Source organism: Lygodium microphyllum, chromosome 24, assembly GCF_053477565.2.
Source record: "Lygodium microphyllum isolate KBCC chromosome 24, Lygodium_microphyllum_v1.1.10, whole genome shotgun sequence".
In the NCBI taxonomy this organism is placed as follows: Eukaryota; Viridiplantae; Streptophyta; class Polypodiopsida; order Schizaeales; family Lygodiaceae; genus Lygodium; species Lygodium microphyllum.
In genome coordinates this window covers 29,006,531-29,028,766 of record NC_141158.1, presented here as the reverse complement: position 1 = coordinate 29,028,766, position 22,236 = coordinate 29,006,531, and the positions used below count along the sequence as shown (strand labels likewise).

The 22,236-nt window shown below is 41.0% G+C and overlaps 1 protein-coding gene across 2 annotated transcripts in view; it reads right to left on the bottom strand.

The window, feature by feature from the left end:
* The window catches only part of LOC148014941 (uncharacterized), a 65,285-nt gene that overhangs the window by 29,871 nt on the left and 13,178 nt on the right, over nucleotides 1–22,236 (bottom strand). Inside the window, exons 2-6 of one of the 2 annotated variants that reach the window (XM_087665072.1) lie at nucleotides 5,455–5,540; nucleotides 4,872–5,327; nucleotides 4,646–4,765; nucleotides 4,400–4,522; nucleotides 3,734–3,841 (exon numbers count right to left, since the gene is read on the bottom strand). In XM_087665072.1, the coding sequence (XP_087521198.1) occupies nucleotides 3,734–3,841; nucleotides 4,400–4,522; nucleotides 4,646–4,765; nucleotides 4,872–5,327; nucleotides 5,455–5,540 (893 nt within the window). Of the gene's footprint in view, nucleotides 1–3,733; nucleotides 3,842–4,399; nucleotides 4,523–4,645; nucleotides 4,766–4,871; nucleotides 5,328–5,454; nucleotides 5,668–22,236 lie in introns of both variants that reach the window. The other variant, XM_087665071.1, reaches the window with a different exon arrangement.

The window sequence follows — 22,236 nt, the reverse complement described above, 5'->3', positions numbered from 1 at the left end:
GTCCAAAATGCACACGCTGAAAACTGAAATGCTGAAAGTTGTAGATGCCTACAAATCTGAAATCTTAAAACTGAGGGAAGAATTGAATACGTTTAGGAAAAAAGAAATGAACGTGCAAGAAGAATTACAAAAAGAGAAAGAGGCTTTGAAGGCATGTGAAAGGGAGGTTCACTCATGGGCAGAAGTGGCAAAGACAACACAGAAGCAGGTAGAAGAAGCCAACCCATGGATTGAGGTAGTAAAAAAGAATAAGGAAACATCAATTAACAAAGCTGAAGTAATGAATGCTACCTTGGAAGAAGAGGCTAGGAGACGGGCTAGGGTTTTACATGTACAGGTAGTAGGATGGGAGGAGAAGAGCAGAACACAGGAAGATGCTAAGACACTTGCTAACAAAATTGGGGCTTCAAACGTAACTATCGTCAATGCTTGGAGAGTGGGGAAAGAGGACTCTAAGTCCAAGGCTCTAATTCTTCGCTTTGGAGACATAAAGAAAAAAAATACCTTCCTCTCCAAGAGAAGAGCCCTCAAGGATGAGAAGATTTATTTGAATGAGGACCTTATCCCAACACAAATAGCGCATCACAAAGAACACATGCCCAAGGTATTGGAGGCTCGCAAAGAGAGAAAGTGGGCTGTTTATAGGGATGGACAAGTCATCATCACTGACAAAAGGACTTCATGACGGTACAAGGCCTACGAGACACTTCAGATGTCAATATGGAATTGTAATGGAGCCCTATGCTTGGATGCTGGTTACTTTGAAGGTAGCTTCCGAAACATAGATATAGCAATGTACACAAAAACACACCAATGTAAAGACAACCAACTACCAAACGTGCGGGGATACAAGTGGGAAAGTGCATTTCGTCCAACAGCTAGAAAACTAAGAAGCACTAGGGGTTCTCGAGGTGTGGCCATACTATACCGGGAAGACCTCAAAGGGATAGTGCAAGTAATGAAAAGAGATGATGATGCACGATATTTATGGATTAGGATACATACAAGAAGACCACAAGATATATTCATCGCAATATGCTACTTTCCTCTTGCAAATTCTACCTATGCCACACGAGATGAATCTTTTCCTTGTCTTCTGGATTTCCCAATTCCTCTCTTCCCTCACGGACTGATCTCATTTCATGTCATGGAGGCCAATAGGATGGGCAATTGGACACAATGATGATTAGGAACAAAGATATACTATTAGGTTTGGTGCTAAAGTGTTGAATGAATGATAGCGACATTATCCTCAAAGTGAAAAGAGAGCACGAGAAGATGAGGTATCTTATGGTAGCACGAGAAGATTTTGCGAATCAAGTAGAAGGAAGAGCTTTGCAAACGAAGACTACACAAGCAGTGTGTACATTTCTCTTGGAAAACATATTTTGTTGGTATAGCTGTGTGGAAAAAATCACAACAAATACAGGAGGGTTGGATGCTTATGAAGCTCAAGAGTCTTTCTCTCGATTGGGGATTAAGCTTGTTGTAACTCCAGCTTTCAATCCAAAGGACAATGGTAAAAGTGAGAGAGGTCATCCGCCTATTATTAAGGCATTGGCAAAGTCATGTGGAGAGAAGATAAAAGAGTGGCCACAGTTGCTACCCTATGCTTTATGGGCCGATAGAACCACACACAGTGCTGTAACAAGTTATATGCCAACTGAATTAATGTATGGTCAAAAGCCCATTATGCCCATAGAGGAGATGCCAACTACATGGAGTATATTGCCATGAGAAAAAGGGTTAAGAAGAGAAGAATTGTTAGCATTGCATATCAAACAGTTAGAAAGAAGGCCAGAGGACATTGAGGCAGTAGTGGCAAAGTTGAGGGCAACAAGGCTTAAGAATAAGAAAAGGTTTGGCGGGAGGCATAGACTCAAACTAAGAGCCATACAAGAGAGAGATTGGATATTGATTTATTATAGCAGTTTGGATAATCAACATAGTGCTATTCGAAAAGTTTCAAAGCGGTGGTTTGGTCCCTCTTTGGTAAGACAAGATCATGACAATGCTATCTACTCACTTAGTGAATTGGATGGGACAGCATTAAAGATTCCTCTAGCCGAGAAGCGAATCAAGCTCTTTAAGAGGCGAGAGTCTACTACATACAAACTATATGAGCTGGATACAAGTATTATACATGACAATGCGGAAGAGAAGGAAGAAGAGGACATGTTGATGGATGGCAAAGGCTCTGAATCCACTAATGATTGAGACTCTAGCATATGTTGGAGGATGTGCAAAAAAGGAGAGGGAAGATATCAAAGGATTTTTTGTAGCACTCTGAAAGCATCTGACACGTCGTATATTAAATTCTTCCATGGTTTACATGTGGGATAGTAAAAGGTAGGATTTGCCAATTATTTCCTTACTGCAGTTACTTGCCAAAACATGAAAAGTTAGGTGGTGAGCATGCCAAGGTCAAGATTAGGTGGAATGTCCAAGTCCAGTCACACAAGTTGATAAGAATAAGTTCGTGTCCATATGGCCTAAGCTAATGCAGTAAGTGGCACGTGAGGCTGGAAAAAGAGAAAAAAGTGGGGAAAGAAAACAAGGGCAGCAATTGGAAAAAACGTGACTAAGTTTTGGAGCTCTTGGAGAGGCCACAATAGCTCATGAGAATGCTGAAACAAGAGAGAAACTCAATGGGAGTGGACCCAATGTCATCCTGGGAGTTGCTTGATGCTTAGAAGTTGGATCCTGGACAGTGTATGCTGCTGTAATAACAATAACCAGCAGGGTATCTGCTGTCATAAAGCATTCACAGGGTGATTCTAAGTCTTCCAGGGCATCTCCTTTATGTATGTGACATTCTACTGCTATTAGATCATTGTTAAAATAAGAGTCCATGGTTTTATGAATTATTGGAAGAGCAAAGGCTTGCATTTTCACTGCTATAATAACAATAGCCAACAGGATATCTCCTGTAACAAAGGTTTCTCAGGGTGTTCCAGGGCCTTTAGAGGCATCTCCTTCATGCATCTAGTGCTCTGGGGATAACAGAGCACTGTCAGAATAAGAGTACATGGTTTTATGAAGATTTGGGACAGCAGTGGGATTCTTTTTCTTTGCTGTAATAAAACTGTCATAACAGGATAAACTACCTGCAGTGGCTGGATCTATGATATCACTTACACACACATATAGATATTGAGTAGCATGCTTCTGCATGTAGTTGCATTGCACTGACGTAAAACTTGCTGAACTGGTGTGCATGGATTACATGCACAGTTTTTCTTGAGTAAATTCTTTGCATGAATGGTAAAGGATACTACTCCACAACTTGCTCATGATGGACATATGGCATTCCCTACTAGCCATCTGTAGATGGTAAAATTTTAATATGAAACCTTCAATGGCTATCAAAAAAATTTAGCTACTATTTTTCTTCACTGAATAGAACTTCTATTGAGAACCCCTCAGTGACAAATATTAATAAGCCAAAAATTACAAAATCCTAAAGACAAGAAGGTTTCAACATAAGGATTACTAGAAATCTAGGTTTTTAAAAAGGGCTTCCATTTTAATACGAATTAAAAACTTTCATGCTTCTAGAAAGAAAGAAAGTCAAATTGCCACCCTAATCTTAGCACACAAAGATGTGACAAAAAGAATACTGAAGCTGTGTATTTACAAATAAAGGTTAAAAGACGTGAATTACATCTTCCCCATAGTCATTATACAGTCAGACAGACTTCCGATTTGGTCCAGAAAGGAAAAGCTATCAGACCTTTTCATAAGGAGTGCGTAGGCGGTTCAACATCCTGAATTGTTCCAAAGCTTCACCAAGCACAAAATTCTCAAATTCAGCCCTTACGCCAAGTCTGGAGGGTTCAACCTGAGTTTACCAGACAGAACAAAGGACAATACTAAAACAAATCATCATTTATCAGCACTTAAATGCATAACAAGTATGAAGGATGGCTAAAATTGTCATAACGCATTGACACATGAGGACAAGTCTAAAGGATCAATCCCTTTTCAAAATCGGTTCTACAATTCCTTGCCAATTGAACATAAATTTTTTGATACACACTATAAGACTGTAAAACAGGAGTAGCAGGCCTTGGGTAGAAGAATCTTTGTATCTTGTCATCAAATACGGTTGTCTATCAAGTCCTAGATGTAAGATGCACCTGCACCCTATAATTAGTGCATGCTTTGCCAGCATACAATTCTACTCTACGTTAAGATTGAGCAGAGAGCACATGTCCTGGTGCCTTTTGACTGTCTGTTCATAAAAATATCAGAAAACTGAATAGATGAAAGTTTGCAGGAAACAAATCGAGCCTGAACGAGAAACCTTAAGACTGAGCATTTAATTGTTCATTCTTCATAGCTCTAAAAGGTAAACTCGCTGACTCCTACCAATAGTGTGCATGTGCAGAAGACTTACCTTTCCGAGCTTGCAAAGTATTGTATCCAGGGTAGCATCTTGACTTGCAAACATCTGCTTGCAAGCTCCCATTATTTTGTCATGAACTGCCCCCAGAACCCACATTTCACTTGCTGACCACAGCTATAAAACCACAAAATCCAAACAGAAGGACACAGACAGAACAAAATCAAAACTTCAGAAACCTCTCATCACAGAAATACCATCCAGGCAAACAACATGAGAAAATATTCCACAAGTGTTAACCTGGTCCATAAGATCCTCATGGTTAAGACAAGATTCCATAGCATGATTACGAGCCAATATTTGATCTACTAAGGACTTGACAATTCTACATGAGGTCCCCTTCCACGCCTCCAAACGCAACTGTGCTGCACAAGAATTTGCATGAGCCTTCATTTTCACAAAATGACCTCCACAAGAAGGGAAAACATCAAGTAATTATTAGCCTAGGCTTACAAAAGCACGTTACCTCATCTGGCAGAGACGAATCACCCATTTGGTACGATCCTTTGAAATGGTCTACCATTGAGGATGCTTGTTCCAATGCATATAAATTAAGGCAGCTGGAATATAAAAATTCAGTACAGCCTTGAAGGGTTTCCAAATCATGCCAAAGGGGCCTAGGAGTGTCTGAAAAAGTAAAGTTTATCCTTTCATTTTCAGCAAAACCTTCGACTTTGGATAACTGAGGAGAAGATTTCTGGCTGCATTGCTTGACTCTGAGCAAAGGTGGAGATGCTTCCCATCTCAAACCAAAGGGTATATTCAACGAGCTTTTTCTTCTGAACAGGCTCTTTGCATCAGTAGCAGGTTGCAGGCTCTGACTTTTTCTAAAGGACTTCTTCTTGAGATATTTCTTAATACTGTCTTCTTCAACCAGAGCTCTAGCTTCCTCAACTCCAGCCTTCCAAAAATCAGCTTCATTCTGCATTCCTCCATTTCAGATTTAAAAACTAAAACACGGCCTCAACAAGGCTGTCACCAAAATACACTTTTTTGAAATTACATAATCACTAAGTAGTAGTCCACAATGACTTCAAAAAGTAAATCACCTGAGATGGAAACATAAGAAAGCAACTTTTCCCTTTGCGAGGTTTGATTGTGAGTATAGCTATATCAATCTGAGACAAGCCATGATCTGCTGCAACCAGCTTCATCAGATTCTTCCAGATATTTTTGCTCAGAGTTTTTTTGAGTGATTTAGGATCTTGCAAAGCAAATGGGTTCTGTATACCGACCACTGACCTTGACAAAGCAAGTGATCTCTGCAACAGACAGGATAGAAGCTAGATATGCCAGTAAAACGAAAGAAAAACAAGCTGCAAGCAAGCAAGCATGATCACTGATGACAGTATGCCTTGCAAAATTAGTGCACGACTTCTAATTACAAGGCTCAAAGATAGACACCATCAGCTGGAGAAGTTGCAACTCTATATACTTGAAACTTCAGCAGTTCACATCTTCTCAAAGTCTTTAACAGATGATTACACTACATCGTGGGGCTGTATACCTCCCATGAAGACTTGCAACTCTTGCAAAGTAAATACAAGAAAATGAAGACATAGCATGAAAGGGACACCTTTTCAAATTGAAATTGTTTGTGTGCTAACGCAGAATAAGTTTCAGTTCCAATATATCAATCACAGCTATGCCAAGAATATATGGATGTGGATACAAATGTTGTTATGTTCCACATAAATCTTCGCTCCCCCACATGAAAACCAGCCAACTACATAAAATTTATCAGCAGATCCGAGGCATACATTGCCATCAAAATCATACTTGAGGTTAGCAAGCTCTTCAATAAGGACTTTCAACCTTCGACTTCAATATCCAACAACAAAACCTAGTGCCATTTTGGTCAATAATTGAAGACCTCCCTGTAGAGGCACACTCCCACCTCTTGACACTGATGAATGACTTTGAAACCCTAGAGAAAAAGCTAAAATGAGTGGGTATCCTGATGTCAAAATGCACACAGCAGCAAGATGAAATGGATGAATACTGTAAAACTCAAAATGAAGGCAGCAATTGAATAAAACTGTGTAAGCCATGAATTCATATAAATACTATGGAAGCTTTTGCATGAGATATGAGGGTATAAAGACTAGAAGGATGACTAGCCAAGTGTGAAGCACTTGTGTCGCAACTGACCATAATCGATGGAAGAAATGACTTCTGAGGCATCTCCACTCATGAGGTGACCAAGGGTTTGGATGGACATTGAAGGGTTTGTTTGGCTTATGGAGCTTTCACTTAGTGGCCCTTGTATTAGAGCAGAAACTTTTGGGTGCTCAATCAATTCTTAAGACCTTTGCTCCACTATAACCATAACCACTTTAGGTCCTTGGTTAGATCTCAAACCGCATTTGCACCACCCCTACATGATTATTTCTCCTTCAACCCACTCTAGGGTAAGCCATACACATTAGGTATTCATGTTGAGTGTACAATTAGACAGTGTACCCTCTCGTGAGAACCTAGGAAACCCACAAGAGCCACAGGCTTTCTTCTAGAGACTTGGTCCATGCTCCTATACATTGAGAGGTCCTCACTTGTACTCCCATCACATCTAGTGCATGTTCCATTATTACCTGTATTGGGTCTTGTGCTCTCATACTCATGAATTTCACCCCATGGTACCAACACAATCTCTCTCTCTCTCTCTCTCTCTCTCTCTCTCTCTCTCTCTCGCCAGCTCCTCCTGCTGCCCCCAGCCCCACCCCTCCTAAGCATGGTACCTGCCCTTCCTCCCCTGCCCCCACAATCCTGCAATCCCTCTCTCTCTATCTCCCATGGCTGCTAACTGTCCTGCAATGCACTGACCTGCACTTCCCACAGCCCTAGCCCATAAACAGGTCTGTCTTCAGTATGGAGTAGGTGCAAATCAAGCTGTTGATCATGAACGCCATAAACAAAGCCCCAAAAGAGTACGACAATGAACTTGATACAATAAGCAAACAGCTGAATGATCGGATAAAGAAACTCAAACTGAAAATCGAAGCTCAAGACAAAGAAATTGCATCATTCAAAAAGCAGCTGACCAAAACGCAGCTCAGCATCAAGTTGGAGAAGGGAGAAATCCAACCCAACATGGCCGAGGAGATCACCCAAATTAAAGGGGAAGTACAGCAGCTCCAAAAGGAAGAGACAACAAAGGAAGCCGTTTCTTGAGCTGAAACGCTCAACCAAACTCAAAGACAGGTATAGAAGCGGAGCAATGGATTCAAACAGCCAAGAAAGGGAAGCAACCAGCACATACGTTATAACAGCCATCATCAATAACACGCTAACATTGGCTGTGGCATTGTGGGCTTTCTATTGATGGATGCGCTCAAGGTGAGTGAGTTGAGGATTGGCATAGGCTCTAGACCAACGATGAAGTCCCAAAGGCCCTGAGATTCAAGCACTTGTTGCATGAAGTTGGACAAGTGGTGAATTCGATCCATTAAAACGAGTCTTATCTATGAAGGCATTCTTGGCCATTGCAACACGAGTGGCAGTGCTAGAAGATGGATACGATGGGTAATAAGGGCAGGGTGGATAGGGTGGGGGAGTGGAGTGCACCTCAAAATGAGCCCTATAGTCCCCACTATGCAAGCGGAAAGTGTGCACAGTGGATCCAAAGGTGGGAATGGACTGACTAAGCATGGGCATGGTGATTGCATGAGTAGCTGGGGGCAATTAGAGGGATATTGCTGAGCTAAAAATGCATTAGGTTGACTTATATTGACGTTTACATACTGAAAATCATTTGGACCCTGGACACCAAATGGAGAAACAGGGGAGGGTTTTGATTCATACAACTCAAAGGGGTTGTACAAACCTAACACTGGGCTTACATGAATGAAGTAATTAGTATCAAATCAGGTCATTACCACACTTTCTCTGAAAGGAAGGCTTGTTTCATGGTTCCAATGCCAAGATACCATCAACTCCTGTGAATTGGTGCGTCCATGGCACCTGTTTGGAAGATTAAAGTATTACCCTAGTGTTTATTGTATTCAGCTAAGTATTACAACAAGAATGTCTTTATACAGTGAGATGGGATGAAGCACTGATGATGCCTCTCAATCTAAACAAGCACATAATAAAGGGGGAAATGCAATGTCTAGTCTTGGACAAGGCACATAACATGGGCAACAAGTTGAACATGTGGGTGCTATGCAAGGGGGTCCCTCTAGGCCATAAGATGATATATGACTAGTTTAAGGCTTGGCTAAGGGCAGCAACGAGCATCTTTGTATCGCCAATTGTCACAAATGTTATATGTCCTCCATGATCAAATAGGTAATCAATCTCACCAAAGGGTCCGAATAGAATAGCAAAGCTCGTAGCACAGATATAAGCTTGAGCATACGTGATGTGCAAGTACCCTTTAAACTCCTTGTTAGCAATCTAGTCAGCTCATGTGTGAATCTAGGCTAAGCAAGGTATTCTATTGATATTTAGGCATTTTATAGCGGTCACATTAGTGATTATTTAGGCATTTTATGCTAGCTGACCAGCATTAAAAGCTGGCCAACCTGATGCATTATTTGCATTCTTTTGGTCTATTTATTCAAGCCCCTCCTTCACATTCATTCAACCATTACTTGCAGATCCAATCTATGCCCTGTGAAGAGAGTGGGCCGGTGCCAATGCCCACACAGCTAGTGACTCACTATTGTACGTGACTATCTCGTGTTTGGTACATGGATTCCATTTCCCGGGCACATCTCTGAGTTCTCCTTTGCAGTGTTCTTGTGTGTTCTCTTTTCTTTCTCTTTTGTCTTGTGTTCAATAGTTTATTTCAGCATTCTTTCATGCTTCCATTGGTGCATCCACTTTTGACATGGTATCAGATTTTGAGATCACCGCTCTTGCTGTTTTTTTCTGCTGATTACAGGTTTTCTACTGCTGATCGCTGATTTCCCCTACCTATTGGCACCTTCTTCCAGCCTAGCGACACTTGTCTACTGCAAATCACCCTGCTTCCAGCCTCTGTAGTCTGCATTTACTACATTCAATGTGTTTTGTCTCCAGTAGTATACATTTTCATTTTTGCATTATTCTATTGTGGTATTGCTGCGTTTGTTATGTCTGAGTTTTGACTCCTACCGACGACATCAACACTTAGGTTCTCCCTGAGACACCTTGGTCCCACTACTTGGGTATCCATGGTCCTATTCTGGTGGTCTTTGTTATATGGACTATGATGAGTCATTATCATTGTATCATTGTATTGTATCAAATCACCCATGATACGAGAGGGTGTTAGGGATCTAGTCAGTCATGTGTGAGTCTAGGTCAAGCACGTATTCTAGTGATATTTAGGCATTTTAAGGTGGTCACATTAGCAATTATTTAGGCATTTTGTGATGACCGACCAGCATTAAATGCTAGCCGACCTAATGCATTATTTGCATTCTTTTGGCCTATTTCTTCAGGCTCCTCCTCCACATTCATTCATTCATCACTTGTAGATCCAGTGCATGCCCTATGGAGAGAGGGAATTGGTACCAGTGCCCCCGCACCCAATGTCTCGCTATTGTACCCGACTATCTTGTGTTTGGTATATGGATTCCATTTCCCGAGCACATATTTGAGTTCTCCTTTGCAGTGTCCTTGTGTTTTCTCTTTCCTCTTATTTCAGCATTCTTTCATGCTTCCATTGTTGCATACACTTCTGACACTTCCTTGTCAAGTGATTGAAATCTAAAAAAAGCGAAGAAAAAGAAGACAAAGGTAAAGGTGGAGGGTCGTCTTCCTCACCAAGTCCATAATGCCTCCTCAAGGCCTCTAATGATAGAGAAGCCTAATAAGACATACTAGGATTCGGAGAAGCCTGAGACATTACGAATTAGTTACATGTCGTTCATGTAACATACACTAAACCAAGCCTCCACAATACCTATAGGATACTTTTTACAAGAGCACTAGCTCTAATACCATGTGAAAATATGCTAGGGTTTGCACTAAGAAAACGCATAATGTATAAACGCAACTAAAACACAATAACTTAGATAATAACGCAATAAACACACAGAATGCTCAAGGGAAAAGCTATCCAACAGCTAGTGGCTCTCATAGGAGCGGGCTAAGGAAGGTGGTGATGTGTGTTGTCCATCAGAGATGGATCCTAAGTGCAATAACCACCAATCGGAGCAAAGGCTGATGAAGAAAAGTGATGCACACATAAAAACGACCTACTATAGATACAAATGCAAATTAGGCCGGTGCTAGAAATGGAAGGCCAACAAACTAGAAACCAAAATACAACAATCTTTGGGGCTAGAACTAGTAAACACAGCAATGTAACCGCTTGAAGATAATGGTAGCTGGTCAATGGCAGCCATGAGAGACTGGGCGATAACCGTAGACCATGTAGTAGCAATCACTCGGAGCTGAACAACTAGTAGAAGAGGGCTGAAGGCTGAAACAGGCACGTAGGAGTGAGAAACCTGCACACAAGGATGGGGCTGAATGGTGGGTATGTTGTCAATTTATAGACATGGAAGGATCCTCCCAAACTAGAATTATGCATGTGGGACACAGAACCTCTCTAGGAACCACTCCCCGTTTAATGAAACTTTTGGTAATTTATTGTTTTGGGGATGTTTTAAAGAGCTAATCAATGTTGGGATAAAGGCCCGATTTAACCTCTGTGTATAGTACACGCACATTATTTAGCTGTACATGTGAATGCACCCTTACGTGCCCTAAATATAAATACATTTCTATGTATCAACACTTTTTTTTTTTGTACACTCATATCGCATCGTACTTTCACTCTACTCTCACTCTCTCCAGCCATCACACTCACGCTCACTGTCCTCGAACTTCTGTCACCCTCAACTAAGCTCCACAACAACAGGTATCAGAGCTTAAGGTTCTGTGCAAGCAATCCCAACGCTTCCCAATCCACAGATGCCAGCAAGCAACTGACGGGTGTCAGACAACAGGTAGTCCACAGACGTCAACAGGCAACTGACGGGCGTCAGGCGACAGGTAGTCCACAAACATCAGCAGGCAGTTGAGAGGTGCTAGGTGACAGGGTCGGGACCAGGCAAGCTACAATGGACCAGCAGGGCACTGATGCACTGCACAGCTAACGAGCTGTGCATGACAAGGCAACAGTTGCACGTGGCAATGGGCAGTGACGGCCGGGTCGTCGGTAGACAGGTCACACGACCTGCTTGACGAGTCAACGGACCCCCACGTCAAGTTTTTCTTTAAATCAATTTTTTTCCTTTAAATCTTTTCAATTACCACTTACGCTTGGCGGGAGTTCACGCATTGGAGGCACAAGTCACATATCTAAGCAAATCTGGCCCGAAAATTTAAGGCTTCTTCCAAATTTGACACTATTTATGCCCGTCAATGTTTTTCAAGTCAGAAATTGCAGACATTGCATATTGTGAGCTCAATTAATTTGGGGATTTTGCCAAATTAGTCAAATTTTTACTCTTTGGGGCTTTTCATGTATTGGCAAAATTTTGCTCAATTGGGTTAGATTGGCTAACATTTATGCAATTTTGGACTTGAAATTTTGGGAATTTGCTCAGAATTCGGTAAATTTCTGCATTTTTGCTCGTGTGGTGGTTGGTTCATATACAAACAACAAAGATTTATTACTGGTTGAGAAAGAATAGCAGTGTATTTTGCTGGTTCAGCTTGTGCTTCTACAGTTTAGTGCATTTACTCTTGTGTTCATGATAAAATGGCTACAACTTCTTCCAGTTCAGACATCAAGAGTTTGATGGAAATTAAACGGTTTGATAGTCATGGTTTTGACCTTTGGAAAGACCATATACAAGGCATTTTGTTTCTAAAGGATTGTGAGGATGCTTTGCAGGAAGACAAACCCGTACTAATGCAGATTGGGCCAAAGTAAATAAAAAAGTTGTAGCTTACATAAAGATGGGTGTCACTAATGACACCTTGACAAACATTAAGGGTTTAGATACAGGTTATGCAATATGGGAGAAGCTGAAAACTACCTATGAGATCACTACACCTGCCAATCAAAAGCATTTAATGCACAAGTTGGTGAATATGCGACTGGATGAGTCAAAGCCTACAGCTAAGCACTTGAGTGCATTTACAAGGTTTCTAAATCAGCTCAAAGATGCAAATTTGGACTTTGATGATAAGTTGAGGGCGATCTTTTTTATCATGACACTGGACTCTTGGGAGACCTTGGTGGTTTCACTCAACAATAATCCCAATCTCTCATATAATGAGGTGGGGGGTTCTATCTTGAATGAAAAAATTAGACGTATGTCTAGTGGAGAAGGCAACAACTCAACTTATAATGTAAGAGGCAAGGCTAAAAAGAAAAATGCAAATGCAGAACAAAGAAACAGAAGCAAGAGCAAAGGAAAGGAAAATAGTGACATTACTCACTATTACTGTGATTGGAAGGGCCACAAGAAACCTGATTGCAAGTATTACAAGAAGGAACGAGATAGAAAGAAGAATGCAGGGGGTAAAAAGAAGAAGGAAGATAAGACAGATGCATCTGAGGCAACCAAAGGCAAAGAAAAGGCCAATGTGGCCTCTAGTGTGGTCATAGAGGAGCTTTCAGATACAAAGGCCGATGTATTATGTACAGTTGATTATGAATCATGATGCCCTTGTATGTCACATGCAGGATATGCAGATTACCAAGGCTGATGTGATTGATACACTTTTGTCAATTGATGATGGAGTCACTCAGACTTGGATTGTAGACTCTGGTGCCTCTTTCTATGTAACTCCTTGCTTGGAGTGTTTTGCTATGTTCAATGCAGGCTTGGAAATAACCAAGCTTGCAGCATTGATGGGATTGGCACTGTACACTTGTCTTTAGACAATGGTCAAGAGCTTGTGTTGAAAGATGTCAAATATCTGTCTGGCATTGAAAAGAGTTTACTATTTGTTGGCCAGCTTGACTTGCATGGCTACACCACACTGTTTGGTGGTGGTTTGCGGAAAGTGAAAAAGGGTTCCATGTTGATTACAAAGGAAACCAAGAAGAGCACTTTGTATTGTTTGCATTGTAAAGCCTTGAATGGCAAGTTTCTTACAGTTGCTGAAATTTGCAGCCACTTGGAGTTATGGCATAAGAGATTAGGCCATATGAGCCTAAAAGGACTTGATGTCCTTACCTCTCTGAAGAGGGTTGATGAAAAAGGCTCTAAACTTGACTTTTGTGATGAGTGTCAGTTTGAAAAGTAAATAAAAATTTCATTTTACTCTAGTGTCTCTCGCAAGTCCAATGTCTTAGACTTAGTGCATTCTGATGTATGTAGTATGCCCGTGAAATCATTGGGTGGTGATGCATATTTTGTCTCCTTTATTGATCACTGTTCCAAGAAGATTTGGGTATACCTGTTGAAAAAGAAAAGTGAAGTGTTTGCTGTTTTTAAAACTTTTCATGCATTTGTGACCACTCAGACAGGTAGAAAGCTGAAATGCTTGAGAACTGATAATGGGAGTGAGTTCACATCGACTAAATTCAAGTCCTTTTGTGACTTGCATGGTATTAAGAGAGAGCTTACAGCCCTTCTTCAAATGGGGTGGCTGAAAGATATAATAGGACTTCATGTGAAAGGATGCGGTGCATGCTGTCCACTGCTAATCTCCCTCATGAATTTTGGGGAGAGGCACTCAAAACCGCGGTTCACATTTACAACTGCTCTCCAAACAGGTCCTTAAATAATGGCATCCTTGAGGAGGTTTGGTCTAGTAAATCGGCCTCATATGACCATTTACACATATTTGGTTGTGATGCTTTTGTACATGTTAGGAATGAGCTGAGGAACAAACTTGACCCAAAATCCACCAAAGGCATTTTCATGGGCTATGGTGATGAGGGTGAATTTAGCTACAGAGTGTAGTTACCTCAGTCCAAAAAAATTATTCGCAGCTGTAATGTTGTGTTTAATGAGGCAAAATTGCTGAAAGGTACTCTAGCCTCTAATGAAGATATGAAAAAGGTCAAATTTCAGAGTTTGCAGCCACCTATTACTTCAGAAAATAAGCCTCATGGTGTTGTACCACAGGCTGAAACTGATGATCAGCCGGTTGTTTTTGAGCCAAATGATGATGGACAGCAAATAGGAGCACAAGGAAGTCATGGAGAGCAAGATAGACGATGAAAATGAAGGTGTTGTACAGCATGAACAGTATGCTGAAAATGGCTTACAACAGCCAATAAATGCTGAAAAATAATATACCTCCAGATGTAGACCCAATTCCTAAAAATGTTGATCATTGGATACGCAGATCTACATGCGTAAGAAGGCAACCACATAGGTTTGACCCCTCCTTGCATTATGTGATGCTTACAGATGAGGGTGAGTCTCTTACATACAACAAGGCCAAGTCATGTGAATTCAATAGTAAGTGGGAGCTAGCTATGCAGGAAGAGATTAAATCTCTATATGCAAATGATACTTGGGATCTTGTGTCATTGCCCAAGGGAAGGAAGCCACTTTCAAACAAATGGGTATACAAAGTAAAGACAGTTGATGGAACCCAAGTACAACGCAAGACTGGTTGCCAAAGGGTATGCACAGAAGGAAGGGATTGACTTCCTAGAGGTCTTCTCACCTGTTGTGAAGATGACCACTCTACGTGTGTTTTTTGCTCTCACTGTTGTATTGGACTTACAGCTGTATCAAATGGATATAAAAACAGCTTTCTTGCATGGTGACATTGATGAGAAAATCTACATGAAACAGCCGGAGGGCTTTGTAGTTCCTGGAAAAGAGCAGATGGTGTGTAAACTAAAACGCAGCCTATATGGACTGAAGCAAGCACCACAGCAAAAGTACAAAAAGTTTAACACTTTTATTCTATCTCGTGAGTTTACACGCAGCCATGCAGATCATTGCCTGTACATGAAAAAGGATACATATGGCAGCCCCATCATACTTGTTTTGTATGTGGATGATATGTTGCTAGCTAGGAAAAGAAAGACTAGCTTAGATGCTCTCAAAAATCAGCTGAAATCAGCCTTCTCCATGAAAGATTTGAGGAATGCATAGCATATTTTGGGCATAAGGATTCATAGAGAATGCAAAAATTGCTATTTTTATCTCAAGAAAAGTACATTGGAAAGGTACTAGACAGATTTAACATGGCTGAAGCTAAGTCTTTTGGGGTACCCTTACCTCCTCACCTTAAGCTTAGCAAAGCCAACAGCCCAAAAGATGACATGGAAGCAAATGCTATGAAGGGAGTCCCTTATGCATCAACTTGTGGCTCTCTTATGTATGCTATGGTTGCTACTCGTCCAAACATTGCTCATGCAGTGGGAGTTATTAGAAGGTTTATGTCAAATCCTGGCAAAACACATTGGGAGGCTGTCAAGTGTATTCTTAGATACCTCAAGGGTACACAAAGAGAGTGTATTTGCTATGGGCAAGGTGCACTTAGTTTGCAGGGTTATTGTGATGCCACGTGACTTGGACACTCGTAGGTCCACCAGGGGTATGTCTTTACAGTTTCTCGTGGGGCTGTTTCTTGGTGTTCCATGTTGCAGAACATTGTTGCACTAAGTACCACTGAAGCTGAATACATATTAGCTACCGAAGCTTCTAAGGAAGCTATATGGTTTAGCAGACTTGCAGAGGATCTCGACATGTCTATGGGTACTGCAATTTTGGGATGTGATAGCCAGAGTGCTGTATATCTGGCTAAGAATGCCATGTATCACTCACCCACAAAACATATATATATGCGATATCACTTCATCAAACAGATTTTGAAAGATGGTCAAATCACATTGACCAAGATCAGAACACGAGACAACCTTGCAGATGTTCTCACTAAAAGTCTAAGCAAAGCTCAGCATGAACATTACATCCGACTAGTGGGAGTTGGTTAGAGATTCATTTCGGACCTTTAAGTGGGAGGTTGTTGGGATAAAGGCACAGATTAACCTCCATGTATAGTACACACACATTATTTAGCTGTACATGTGAATGCACCCTTACGTGCCCTAACTATAAATACAATTTATTCTTTGTGTACCAACACATTTTTGTTGGTACACTCATATCGCATCATACTTTCACTCTACTCTCTCTCTCCAGCAGTCACACTCTCACGCTCACTCTCCTCGAACTTCTGTCACTCTTAGCTAAGTGACCACAACAATCAATATGTAATGAATTTTTAGCTCGACAATATGTAGCTAGTCTCTATGCAATAGCAAGTAAACCGCCTCTCCCAATCCATCAAAGCCTTGCCCAAAGACCACCACCTTCTTCACATAAAGTAGGGTTTATGATGCTATTAACAAACTCAACAAAGGCAAGGCACAAGATCACGATGGATTAGTAGCCAAGCACCTAATTTTTAATAGGGACTTGGTAGCAGGGTTCCTAGTTTACATGTTTAACAAAGCCATGTACAAAGGCCTTCCTGAAAGCCAAAGAAAAATACTATTGTGCCTATCCTCAAGTCAAGAGATCCTACCTTACCCAGTAACTATCAAACTATTATGGTTGAACATACATTGGCTAAGTTATATGCCTTTATTCTTGAGTATGAGTTGAGCAACTAGGCAAAGACATGGGGTCTCAGAGCACAAGGACAGGCTAGCTTTAAGAGATGGTTCTCTACACTGGATCACATCCTCACACTCAGAACGATCATTAAGAAGGGCAAAGCTCATGGCCAATGGATTTGTTGCTACTTTGTGGATTTTAAAACCAGCCTGCCTCTTCATATAAGGTGGTAAAACTTAATCAAGCACTTAATTACAGCAATTAATAACTGAGCATAAACTGAAACACACACATTGACCATAACAATATTAGACAATAGACATCCGATTGGCCCCAAAATTGGCACCACTTTCGGTATTTCTTTAACTTTGATCACTAATGGACAATGTACAAGTTGAGATTCCACAATCTTCTTTACTGATCCCAAAGCTTGCTTCTTGTACATACAATCAGCAAGCAAGTTGGGCCAATTGCGCGTTGATTTTCATCCAAGAATTGCACAAATGAAATCACCAACAAGCCAGATGTTGCCCCAATTTACAATGGATAGGCTGGTATCTAAAATCCCTATCAATTCCACAAATTTCAAGTACTGATTTCAATGTATGATGCATTCTTTTGGCACGGGTCCCAAGGTGTCTGTCAACCCCTAATTTCTACAAAAATTTAGGATTGTCCAAATCTAGCTGAGATCTACCGAGAATGGTTGAGAAGTGCTAAGATCTTTTGAAAATTTGTTGAAGACAATGAGAGAAAGCCAAGATGAGAGAGAGATCTAATTTTCTTCGAGAGAAAACCCCAAAATCTACCTGTTGCCTACTGCAGTCATCTATTGCTAAGCATCTCCAAAATGTTGTCATTTGATCAGCAATGCTATTGCCAACCCCTGGAAGGTGTCTCCCTGCTGTCCCCTACCTTGCTGAGGCCCTCACATGGTTGTCTTCTACAACAAATTGTTGTTCTTTGATAAGAAAATGGACCAGTAGCTCTCCCTCTCTCTCTCTCTCTCTCTCTCTCTCTCTCTCTCTCTCTCTCTCTCTCAGGCTATAAACAAACCGAATGGCTAAGACCCCAGCCTCCAAAAATGTTTCCCCACTTTGTATGGGCATTTTTGCCGAGTGGCAACATTCTAAACCTATTTTTTAACATTATCCAACCATTTAATTAATTTTCAAAATTAAATAATCCTAAAAATCAATTTTAGCCCTTCTCACCTTGTCCAAAATTAAAAATTGGCTAGGCCATTTGCAACCTCGAGCAGTGGATTTGGTTGTCTAAGCGTGCAAGTGGCATAGTACCCCTCAACCGTCTACTACTAGTCTATCTCTAAGACCTTGTAAACCACCTAGAACTGACAAGCCATTACCAACAGCCACCATATAGAACCACAATGGGTCTCTAAGACCTTGTGAACCACCTAGAACTGACAAGCCACTACCAACAGCCACCAAATCCATAGAACCACAATGGGTCTCTCGACTAATACTGCAACCTGCTGCCCCTAAACCAACTCAACCTAATGTTGCTAGTGTCCCAATGGCTTTGCAAACAAGTAGCAAGTAGCATAATATCTACGCCGCAAACCACATATATAACAAGTGGCTAGCACGTGCCATGCCCTAAGGATCAATCAAAAGAAGCAGCAGACACCAATTGCTACCAATTGACCCCCAAAGCCCAACTAGCATAACTTATCACAACTTTTGCCTTTGACATCCACTACATCCTCAAGGTCCTTGGCATGTTACCATGGAATAGCCACAATGTGCATCACATGTGCTAAACAACTTTGCACATTTTATTAATAACTTAATCAAACGTTATCGACAAGATTAAAGCGTCTTAAAATTTCCCGTCCCAGTGACAAACCTTCCCCTTGAAATCCCTAAAATCGTCCTCGATTGCACTGCATTGTGCCAAAGGAAAAGTATATTGCACTAGAATTTCCACAAGGCATCACAGTCACAACATTGGCTGCTATTGTCCAACCATGCGGTATGCCCTAAGCCAGCTGAAAATTTCCAACCAGCATAAACATGATATAAATCTAAAATACAATCCAAAACTGTTGCTAGAAACCCATTGGATACATCCATAACCTATGTTTCTCAACTATACTAACTTCACAACCATAATAAAGCATATTCTTAGCATGCACATGGCTGAAATTGTCAATGGAACATACTAACATGTTGTTGTCCATGGAACTAGCTGAAACTTATCATAAACTAATCACTTGTTGCTGATCTAAGAATTGATCACAAATTGCTGCAAATGTGATTCCAAAGTGACTAATTGCAAAAACTGATCAAACTAATGCAAATACTGATGCAAAACTAATCCCAAAAGTCACCATAAACAGATCTCAAACTAATCAAAAAGTGAGCCAAGACTCATAAAAAAATTTATCTCAAAATTGAAGCAAAAACTCATGCCCAACTGATCATGAACTGATTCCAAATTGATGCAAAAGTATAGTCTCTAAGCTACAGTAACAACCATACTCATAGGCATACATCTCACAGTGATTAGTACATTGGGTAGTGACCTCATGGCAAACATACTGTCAACAAAGTACCTTGGATGCATGCTAAATATATCCGAGATTCACTACATACAAGAGCTGTCCACAATTGGAGGAGTGGAAGTGCTACCTTCCCCTTGAGCATCAAGCAATAATCCAAATCCTTGCTCTACTAAACCTAATTCAGCTTGGACTAAAGTTGGTTCTAGCTATAAGGCATCTCAATAGAGTTGCTTGCAACAACTGAGAATGCTCTACCAAGTCATCCTCTGTCATCCACTTTGCATCTACTGGCGAAACAATGCTAAAGCTTCACCAAGAAAGATATGGAAACTTTGCCTCAAACCTCCACTAGATTATAGGCATTCTTCCCTTTAAGCATTGCGATGCTTTACACTTTTACATTGCTGCAATTCCAACTTAACTAATATACAACATTGCATCCACACTAGCCCCTCGTATGTAGCTAACATGCTACGAGCACCAAATGCACTAGGCACCATTCTTATTTACATGCTTTGGATCATTGCAATGTGACTCTGCATGGAAATTTGCATACTACCAGCCATATCAAAAACATTTTCCCATACACACATGACCATAACAATATTGGACAATAGACACCCGGTTGGCCCTAAAATTGGCACCACTTTCAATATTTCTTTAACTTTGATCACTAATGGACAACGTAGGAGTTAAGATTCCACAATCTCCTTTGCTGATCCCAAAGCTTGCTTGTTGTATATACAATCAACAAGCAAGTTGGGCCAATTGCCCCTTATTTTCACCCAGGAATTGCACAAATGGAACCACCAACTGACCAAATGCTACCCAATTTACAATGGATGGGCTGGCATCTAAAATCCCTGTCGATTCCACAAATTTTGGGTGCTGATTTCAATGTATGATGCCTTCTCCTATTCGTACGGGTCCCAAGATGCTGCCCCAATGTACAATGGATGGATTGGCATCTGAAATACCTATCAACTCCACGAATTTTCGGTGCTGTTTTTAGTGTACGATGCCTTCTCCTATTGGTACGAGTCCCAACGTCGTTGTCAAACACTAATTTCTACATATATTTAAGGTTTATAGCAGAAATCCTCCCGCTGTCCACCAAATCAGGCTGAGATCTGCTGAGAAGTGCTGAGATCTTTTGAGAAATTACTCGAGAAGGTAAGAGAAAGACAAGATGAGAAAGAAATCTGATTTTCTTCACGAGAAAACCCTAAAATCTGCATGTTGCCTACTCTAGCTTGCATTTAATGAAGTCACCTACTGCCAAGCACCTCCAAAATGTTGTCACCTAATCAACAATGTTGTTGTCAACCCCTGGAAGGTGTCTCCCTGCTGTCCCCTACCTACTAAGGCCCTCGAATGGCTGTCTTTTGCAGCAAATTGCTGTTCTCTGATCAAAAAATGAATGACCAACTCTCTCTCTCTCTCTCTCTCTCTCTCTCTCTCTCTCTCTCTCTCTCTCTCCACATTGTAAACTAACTAACTAGAGTGATCCCCAACCTATGTTGACCCTTAGACTGGCATTAATTAATTAACTAATGCTAGTCCCCAGTGTCACCACACTGACACTTATTACACGAAATAATTGCCCATACCCATGTGCATCACATGTGCTAAACAACCTTGCACAATTGATAAATAACTTAATCAAATGTTATCGACAAGATTAAAGCATCTTAAAATTTTATGTCCCCGTGACAAATTTCCACAAAGCCTGTGACATAGTGTTAAGAGACGAGCCAATGCACAGACTACATGCTATGGAAGTGCCTAAGGACCTCAGTTGGGAAATTTTGGCACTATATGAGAGGGTTGTTGGCAAAGTGCAAACAACTTAAGGCCTTTCAACACATTTGTTCACCCCACCATTGGGATGAGCAAGGAAACCCCCTCTCTCTAACACTATTTGGCCTATACATTGATAGGGTGGTTGTGATTACATATCTCAAGAAGGAGATAGAGGAGCTCCACTAGTTGGCACTTGGATACATCTCCTATTATATGTAGATGACATTGTATTGATTGCTAATTCTCCACAAGGACTACTAAGATATTTGGATGCACTACACTCGTGCATTGCACAATGGGCTCTCAATGAACCTTGGTAAAACCAAGGTAATGGTGTTTAACACTACATCACATTGGGTCAAGAGATCAACACCTAAACTCACATATGGGCAAGAGAAGTTGGATTATATGGATTCCTATAAATATCTGGGAGTATTATTTACAAGTTCTACTTTCTCTCTATGAGAGGCAGCACACACAAGACGTAGCATTAGGTGCTTTGGAGAGAATGTGCTCACAAGTATAGTTTCAAGAACCTCGCACTAAGATGTGACTCTTTGTTACACTAGTCACGTCCACATAACTCTATGAAGTAAAGGTTTAGGGGCCCAGTCTTGACCACCGCAATCGATCAGGTCACACTTATGATGGATGGAGGTCGATGGAGAGGCCACTTGTATCCATGATCTCCACAATGATCAGCTATAAGGCCTCCATCCCACACGAGATCATTAGAGCTCAGTTAGCAGCCACACCGACTGTAGTATAGACCCTCGCACAATCAATCGCATACATACTAAACTTATGGGATCTACCCAAACATAGATAGGCATGGCTAGCTCTTGAGTCCTCTCAACAACTTGCCAAAGGGGATGATAATCCGTATTGGTATGCAAAGATATTAGTCTAGTTTGAGTTACATGGCTTTAGCATGGATAGGCTATCCCCCTTCCAACACTCCCTTGATGCACCATCTCTTACTTTGAGCCGCTCAGAGATTGGCAATGTTATCAGGATGGATC